This window comes from Trichoplax adhaerens, genomic scaffold (assembly GCF_000150275.1).
Source record: "Trichoplax adhaerens TRIADscaffold_4 genomic scaffold, whole genome shotgun sequence".
Classification (NCBI taxonomy): Eukaryota; Metazoa; Placozoa; class Uniplacotomia; order Trichoplacea; family Trichoplacidae; genus Trichoplax; species Trichoplax adhaerens.
In genome coordinates, this window is record NW_002060946.1 from 1679687 (window position 1) to 1689361 (window position 9675).

The following is a 9675-nucleotide window of genomic DNA, read 5'->3' on the forward strand; positions in this document are numbered from 1 at the left end:
ATGGCTACTAGCGTTAGCAGATATTCTACCCGTAGCACCAGCAATTTAGCTAAAAATCTTGTATCCCTTTGGACTCAACGGCTCCGAGATGCAGCTATCCCTGAGCCCAGAACTTCAACACAGCTCATTATGGACTATGTCATCCGACTAAATCAATGTGTAAGAATATTACCTATTCGTAGGATAACACTCATCAATCAATCAACATCTGCCATTCCAATTTTTGTACATACTTTTACTCTACTAGATGCAACAGTATGTCATAACTCTACCTCAGTTGCAGCTATCGGGATATCTATTGCAATTAGGTTGTGTACTCTTCTCCTTTTGGGGGCGGAGCAGTTTTTTCTCATACGCAATCCATGCCCTTCACAATATCTCCGACGGGAATCCATCAATCAATGATGCTCTACAACAATAATTAATAATAAGACTATCTATTTGAGGGTAGTTTCCAGCAATGCAATTGATGTCTAGTACTCTTTTTGCATTTGCAGCAGTTGCAGCCTAATATTATACGTATAATAATTAACAGCGACTACTGCACATAAAAAACTATGCAAATCCATGCCTGGTACTCTCTTTCAGTTGGAGGAGTCTCTGCTAATACTTAATCCATCCATTCACTATGCTCGACTTGCTGCATCAATAAATGAGCAATATACTCTAAACAGTCAATAAATAATAATAGTACTGTGTCGTTGTCGTTTCCAGCAATGCAATCCATGGCTAGCATATAAGAATTAGCACCTTCCACCCCGAATAAGAAAAGGCAATCCATGTCGAGTACCCTTTTATTTACAATAGTCTGCTAATACGCAATCGATCCATTCACTATACTTGCTATATGAATGAATGAATAATACTTTAAATAGTTAATAATTCTGTCAGTTTTTTGTCATTTCCAGCAATGCAATCCATGTCGAGTGCTCTTTCTATTTCCAATAGTCTGCTAATACGCAATCCCATCCATTCACTATACTTACCATATCAATGAATGAATAATACTCTAAATAGTCAACAATTTTGTCAGATTTTTGTCATTTTTAGCAATGCAATCGTACTCTTTTTATTTGCAATAGTCTACTAATACGCAATCCATCCTTTCACTGTACTTGTAACATGCATAGATGAATAATACTCTTAATAGTCAATAGTAATTCTGTCAGTTGTTTGTCATTTCCAGCAATGCAATCCATGCCTAGTATTCTTCTCATTTGCAATAGTCTACTAATACGCAATCGATCCATTTATTATACTTACTACATGAATGAATGAATAATACTTTAAATAGTCAATAACTAATAATTCTGTCAGTTCTTTGTCATTTCCAGCAATGCAATCCATGTCTAGTACTCTTCCCATTTGCAATAGTCTACTAATACGCAATCCATCCATTCACTATACTTACCATATCAATGAATGAATAATATTCTAAATAATCAATAGTAATTCTAACAGTTTTTTGTCATTTCTAGTAATACAATCCATATCTAGTACTCTTCCCATTTGCAATAGTCTACTAATATGCAATCCATCCATTCACACTATATTTGCCACATGAATGAATGAATAATACTTTAAACAGTCAATAATTTTGTCAGTTCTTTGTCATTTCCAGCGATGCAATCCATGTCTAGTACTCTTCCCATTTGCAATAGTCTACTAATACGCAATCTCATCCATTCACTATACTTGCTATATGAATGAATGAATAATACTCTACATAGTCAATAATCAATAATTCTGTCAGTTCTTTGTCATTTTTTCAGCAATGCAATCCATGTCTAGTACTCTTCCCAATTGCAATAGTCTGCTAATATGCAATCGATCCATTCACTATACTTGCTATATGAATGAATGAATAATACTCTTAATAGTCAATAGTAATTCTGTCAGCTTTTTGTCATTTCCAGCAAAGCAATCTATGTCTAGTATTCTTCCCATTTGCAATAGTCTACTAATACGCAATCCCATCTATTCACTATACTTGCTACATGAATGAATGGATGATACTCTAAATAGTCAATAATTAATAATTCTGTCAGTTCTTTGTCATTTCCAGCAATGCAACCCATGTCTAGTATTCTTTATATACAGTAGACTCTGCTAATACACAACCTATGCCTTTCACTATACCTACTACATGAATGAATCAATCAATGATTTCTACAAAAGTAAAATAACAATAACACTGTCAATTTAGGGGTAATTTGTAGCAATGCAATTCATAACTAGTACTCTTACTTATTTGGAGTAGTCGCTACGGATTACAACATTATACAGTATGTATAATTACCAGTGACTACTTTAAATGGAAAAGAATTGCAATCTATGTCTGGTACTCTTTTTGTTTGGAGTAATCACTGCCTATTATTGTTATACGTATAATAATGAATTGTAAATAATTAACAGCGACTACTCCAAATAAAAATAATATTATCCATGTCTGGTACTCTTCTTACTTGGATTAGTCTCTGCTAATACGCAATCCATCCATTCACTTCACTCGCTACAATGAATGAATGAATAATATTCTAAGCAGTCAATAATAATACTATCGTATCTTTGTCATTTCTAGCAATGCAATCCATGTCTAGCACTCATTTGTATTTGAAGTAGCCTCCACTAATACACAATCTACGCCGTTGACTATAACTGCTACATGAATGAACGAATAATACTCTAAACAATCAATAGTAATAATGTCATTTCCAGCTACGCAATCCATGTTTAGTACTCATTCATATTTGGAATAGTCTGTGCTAATACGCAATCTACATCATTCATTATAGCTGCTACATGAAAGAATGAATAATACTCTAAACAATTAATAATTTAATAATACTGCCATTTCTTTGTCATTTCTAGCAATGCAATTTATATCTAGCACCTTTTTTTATTTGAAGCAGTCTCTGCTAATATGCTATTCAGGCATAGACTAAGAATTAAAAATCAGTCACGATGTGTATGTATAAGTTAATTTCTATTATTGCTAATCATTGTTCTACGTACTATAGGTGTCTAAAATAGAAGAAAATGGCAATCCTGAGCTGACTGTCCAACAAATTCAACTTTTCAACAAGCTTTGCTCCAAGAGGCTCGATAGGTATCTATAATTTAATACTGATACTTATAGTAGAATTAATTAAAAATGTGCATATTTTAATATATAATATATATATTTATGCAATATTTTATAAACTCTATTTGGTGATAACTATGCATATGCGTATGTATACGAAATAGAATATCTTGTTAATACTGCACGCAGATGAATAGAATCTATGCTGACTATAGATGATAGTATTCTCGCTTAGCTGTATATTTACTATAGTTCAACACTTACTATTTCGCCAATGGACTCTGTTAAAATTTTCAGAATGCCAGTACAATACATCATCCGAGAATGGGATTTTAGATATATCACACTGAAGATGCAACCACCAGTTTTTATTCCTCGCCCGGAAACTGAGGTACTATGAGCTTGCAAATAGGCCAATCGGTCTTGAAGACATAGAAAACTAATTCAATTGCAAGACTAAAATTTACACTGTGTTGCTATACGTGTAGTACGTACAAATCGCTCATCATTGCATGCTGCTAATAAGATAATACTTTTTTCATACGAACTGGTTATTGCAAAAAATGGCGTATCTATCCTTTAAGTGCAAAATAGACTTTGTAAATAGAGTATCATAAACGGTATAAGAAAAGACATTTAAAATCAATGCTGTATACTGTAATGATATTTGATTAGGAGCTAGTGGATTTGATAAACTTACATGAGTTTCATCATAAAAGAGAGAACGAATCAATCACATTTCTGGATATTTGCTGTGGCAGCGGAGCTATCGGTTTATCGCTCTTGTGCGAAAATCCCCAAGTAAACGCTATATTAATATTAGCTTAATAAAGTATATGCAATGAATTAAACCAGCTGTAGAAATGAAAAGTTGATGCTTTTTTAAAGTATATACCCCTTTATTATTTCCTATTTAGGCCACATGCATTGCCATCGATAAAGATCCAAATGCAATTAGCCTGACAGAATTAAATAGCCAACGGTAATTATTTCACTTTTAAATAAATAGTACAGCTATCGCAAAAGATCACTAGAACTATTTCTACACCTTGTATGCCCCTTGAATATTTAGGCTTAACCTAGGCAGCAGGATGATAGTTGAACATCTCGACGTGATGAAGAGTAGGTATCGATAGTCAATCACCGGATACTATTTCTTGAAATAGAATGACCCGTTTAAGGATCTTAACTCAAAACCTATTTCTAATCCTAAATAACAGCTGAATTCCATCATGGTTTTGGTCATGATGAAGCAGTAGATTTTATAGTGAGTAATCCTCCCTATATACCTTCTAAACAACTGGCGAGCTTGCAAGAGGAGATTATTAGGTTGTCATGATGACCTACAGTATTATAGTCGATTTTATTATCCGAGTTGTAATCGGTATAATTTGTTGTACTATAGCTTTGAAAGTTCCCTTGCACTCGATGGCGGTTGCGATGGCCTAGACATTGTGAAACAAATTTTACATTTTGCACGTTTATGCTTAAAGGATAAAGGGTTAGTGTTTGTACGTTGCACAGAAATCGTATATACTTTCGTTAGGTAAAAGTTTGAAGCGATTGATTATTCTAATTATCCATCGAATTTATTTGATTTCTACGGTTGTGCTTGTATTATTAGTAAAATATGGTTGGAAGTAGATATCAATCATCCCGAGATGATTGAGCATTACCTCAATACTCATGATACCGATTTTACGTACGATGCAACATTCAAGGATTATACCAATAGGTACTACAGTATATTGCATCATCTGTGTTTGCACATGAAATCCTTTAACGATATATTTATTGCTACTGTGTTAATCCTATTTTATGTATTTTGTAGAGCAAGATTCTGCAAGTTGGAGTACCATAAGAAAGATAAGACATAATGTAATTATCGACAGTATCTTTAACATAGGCTATGTGGAATTTTAGATTGAAATACTGTATTCTGATCAAAAATAGCTAAACTACTGTAGTAAATCTTTTGCCATTTAAAATAAACTATTTATAATGCCAATCATTTAGGTAAATAAGATATTACAATGATTCATGTCCATGCCGTAAGACGGTTTGATCTTTGGTAAAGTGATTGAAAATTTTGCTTATTTTATAGGAGAGTTTTTTACGCACAGCTGCATAGAAATTAGTTCATAACTACAGTCGAAAACACTATAGATGCCATCTAACTTTGCAAAGCGTGTCTTTAAGAATGTATGGCACTCATGATTGATACAGATGATATGGATGTATTTGTATTAATAAAATGTAGCATGACTGGATATGACTGTCCTAGCCGTCTTCCGTTCAAGTTGCTGGCAAAGAGAATACCCGTATAATATTGCCTAGGGCTAGTGGTTTAAAGTATCAAGTGCATTATACTATATCATTCGATTCTTCTCCAGCGTAATATTTGCATTATCCAACTCTGGAAGATCATAAAATGATCACTTTTGCAATCAGAACTGACACTAATGCCCATTAGTGGATAAGCTCGAATGAGGAAAGTTTATTGATCCACGCATAATTAGGCTACTGCAGCACTACTTTATTCAGTATGGATAATTTTTGTAAGGTAATATCAAAGTCAAGCATGGAGCACTCGGATGTTTCTAAAGCAAGGGAGAATTGATTAAGACAGGAATGGCTAGGCTACTGCAGTGCAACTTTTTTCACTATGGATAGCTTTTGCACCTGTAAGTTAATGTCATAGACTATTCGGATGCTTAGAGTGAGGAGAGGATGCACAAATGCTTACTGATTAGGCTGCTGTAGTCCTACTTTTTTTCAATATATGCGTAGATATAGCCTTTGCACACGTAAGTTAATGTCAAGGTAAAGCATGGACTATTCGGATGCTTAGAGTGAGGAGAGGATGCACAAATGCTTACTGGTTAGGCTGCTACAGTGCTACTTTTTTTTCAACATGGATGGGTTTTGCACCTGTAAGTTAATGCCATGGAGTATTCGGATGCTTAGAGTGAGGAGAGAATACACAAATGCTTACTGGTTAGGCTACTGTAGTCCTACTTTTTTTTCAATATACGCGTAGATAGCCTTTGCACACGTAAGTTAATGTCAAAGTAAAACATGGACTATTCGGATGCTTAGAGTGAGGAGAGGATACACAAATGCTTACTGGTTAGGGCTACTATAGTCCTACTTTATTCAATATCGATAGCTTATGCACTATAATATCAAAGTAAAGTATACTCCAGTGCTACTTTACTCAATGGTTCTCATAGGAATCTTTGCAACGAAAAATATCGATTGAAGTCAAAATGATACAGATCGAATACATGCAAGCTAATATGTTGGAAGCAACATTTAGTGGACGTAATCAATTCAGCAATTTTGAATAGGATGCAATAAATGGCCAGATTATACCCACTTCTAGTGTCATTAATACACAACTTGTCTGACTGCTATAGTACTACTTTACTGGATATTGATCGCTTTTGGAAGTTCATATTATAGTCAAATATGGAGCTTTTGGATGTTTAGGCTGAGGAGACTTTAATGAATTCATCAATTTTGAATAGGATGCAATACATGACCAGATTATAACCACTTCCAGTGTCATTAATACACAACTTGTCTGACGACTATAGTCCTACTTTACTGGATATTGATCGCTTTTGTAAATTAATATTGTAGTCAAGTATGGAGCTTTTGGATGTTTAGGCTGAGGAAATTTTCTTGATTGGTACTTGCAATGACAAGATAGTGGATAGTAAAACGTGAATAGAAGCCAATGGTCAGCTCTAGTAAGATGATTATAATTGGAGATTTTGTTGGTTGCAGTCATTGGATAAAAAGTTCTTAGACAACATGGCAATGCAGTATACTCGTCTATTCTGCCTAGCAGGCTCCCCAGGGATACATACTGTATATAGAAGATAAATTCCTTTTCCTAGTCTATATCGATGTAGAAATTGTGTCCTTTCGGATCTGGACCAAGCCTTTCATAGTTGATGAAGTATTCTACTTGTACTTCAACTCTATATGAAGTTTGTTATGATCGATAGTCAATTAATTAGCAACAGCACAACCTCTTTATCCTTTATAATTAATTGCAATGGAAGTCCATCAGAGCGAGAGAAATGCCAATCAATATCATTAATTGCAAGTCTTTTATCGTGTGAAACAATACGAAACTCTGTTGATATAATTAGTCCAAAAGATGATGATGGAGTAGAGAAACAAAAGCTACATTATAACTCTAAATACGATGTGTTAGCAACAATAACGACCGGAGTTAAAATTGTGCGTCCATGACGATCCATTTACCCTATTGGATTCGGGGAGGATGATTGTTCAAGTCTATGATGGCCATGGTCGATTTGAATGCAAAATAACAACAAGGGGGAAAGGTAATAAGCGATCAAGCGAGTGATTTGGGCCATTACCTCCTAATTCAATCATCTTTGGATGTGTCCAACCGACTCTTATGTCAATGCCGTCATGGACAAGTAAAATCGACAGGGGGGGTAGCTAGGTTAAAACGTTGAATAATCCCTGCTGCTTTCTAACTAATAATGATGAAGAAGGAAGGCAAGTTTACTGTAATAAACGATCAAGCGAGTGATTTGGGCCATTACCTCCCAATTCAATCACCTTTGGATGTGTCCAACCGACTCTTATGTCAATGCCGTCATGGACAAGTAAAATCGACAGGGGGGTAGCTAGGTTAAAATGTTGAATAATCCCTTCTGCTTTCTAACTAATAATGAAGGAAGGAAGACAAGTTTACTGTATTTTAAACAGATTGAGGCCATTTCTCAAGAAGGTAATGGTTTGATTCAAGTACTGTATTCATGGCATTGCCGTTGAGTTGCGATGGACTAGACCAAAATTATCATCTGCAGCGGCAGATCACTTTGGTCCTAGTTAACAAGGAGAACTATTTCTGGATTCTTCCTTGGTAGGAGCCGTTGTACCGTATTTAGTTTGTTATTTATTCGCACCGTTGATTCTACAGTAAAATGAAGTCAACACTATCGCTAAAGCCCCAAATTGGGAGGATACATGGTCTCTTTTGACGGTTATTGCGTTGCTTTACGACTATTTCCAATGCATTTCATTGAGGGTAGTCGTCCATGACGGACAAATGTTGACGACAACATCCAAACTATTGGCTTCTTTTCCTATTTCACTGTTGTTGATCGAGTGTTCCATTTTGCAAATCCGGTCCCCGAAGCAGAGATCACTCAATCTCCCTCTCTCATCCAAGAAATGATTCACTCTCTCCTAATTTACCCTAATTTACTCGTACGTATAATGAAGAGAAAAGTGCGCCGTTCTTGTCAAGGAAGAGAGTTTTATTTCCCATGAGAGAGGGATATTGAGTAGTCGCTGGTAGGCCACTTATTCGTACAAGAAAATTTTCCAACTGATTGAGTCACTGGCGTATTCTGCCAGTGATCGATAGTACTGTATATCGTCATTTGTAGCACTGCAGCCATGTCCATCATTGGCATTGATTCTACCACAGGGAATGCAAGATGGCTCAATAGCAGTCTACTAATGCTCAGTTTACTCCATAAATTTGTTCAACAGTGACAGTTGTCAACAGCGCTAGAAAGTTGGTTTTATTTTCCTATCCAAACTGCTATCCGCTATTCACTACTACTTTCCAACAAGGCTGCCCATAAAGTACACTCATGCAACTACAGTAAGATGGCGTCAAGGATAAATGCAAACCGCAATGATTTCAAGACAGCCGCGTCTTGCTTGATTATCTTGTTGAAAAGTGTTGTATCTCGATTTAAATTGAAGACAATTAGTATGATTGGATTGATTCAAATGTTGTAAATTGAAAATAATTTGGCTTGAATGGGAACGATAAATGTAGAAACAGACTACAAGTGATTTTCGATTTTTAGCGGTCTTGATTAAGATAGGGATATCCAAGGTAGTAGAGTGGGCACAGAAGAAAGATTGATTGCACGAGTAGAGTAGAGAATGATGGCATTCAGTGTCATGATTGGCAAAGACAAGCTTTGCTAATGAAATGATTCTTCTTGCTCAGATATGTCCGTGTACACTGAAGAATGGCAGACAGTAGCGATAGAACGCTTAGTATCCATCACATAAGGCACCATGGAGATGATACTAGACATTTGTAAAACAGCAAGACAGTGGTGGCTTGGCTACCAAAGTGAATATTCTTGCTCAGATGTCTCCATTTCATCGATAGCAGTTTTTACTCCAGCCAAGCTATACTATTAAGGGGGCGACTCTTCTTTCTCCTATGTATGATGTGTCAGTAAGAAGGGAAGAAATGATCGGATTCCATCTCCAGCACGACGATGATGTGTAATTTAGTGAAGGGAAGAAGTCATTGGATTGTATCCTAGGTAGGACGATGATGTGCAATTTAGTGAAGGGAAGAAGCCATTGGATTGTATCCAAGGTAGGACGATGATGTGCAATTTAGTGAAGGGAAGAAGCCATTGGATTCTTTCCTAACTACGACGATGATGTGCAAGAAAAGAAAGAAGCCATTGGATTGTATCCTAAGGTACGACGATGATGTGCAATTTAGTGAAGGGAAGAAGCCATTGGATTGTATCCAAGGTAGGACGATGATGTGCAATTAG

At 35.7% G+C, this 9675-nt stretch overlaps 1 protein-coding gene across 1 annotated transcript; it reads left to right on the forward strand.

Annotated features, from left to right (window-relative positions):
- Window positions 1-4962, forward strand: TRIADDRAFT_24037 (uncharacterized protein; the record flags this gene model as incomplete). The annotated part of the gene is made up of 9 exons (XM_002111339.1): window positions 1-178; window positions 3037-3109; window positions 3383-3476; window positions 3761-3886; window positions 4003-4067; window positions 4158-4207; window positions 4306-4414; window positions 4491-4586; window positions 4710-4962. The coding sequence occupies 9 exons, from the start codon at window positions 1-3 to the stop codon at window positions 4960-4962; spliced, it is 1044 nt and encodes a 347-aa protein (XP_002111375.1).
- Window positions 4963-9675: the final 4713 nt, after the last annotated feature.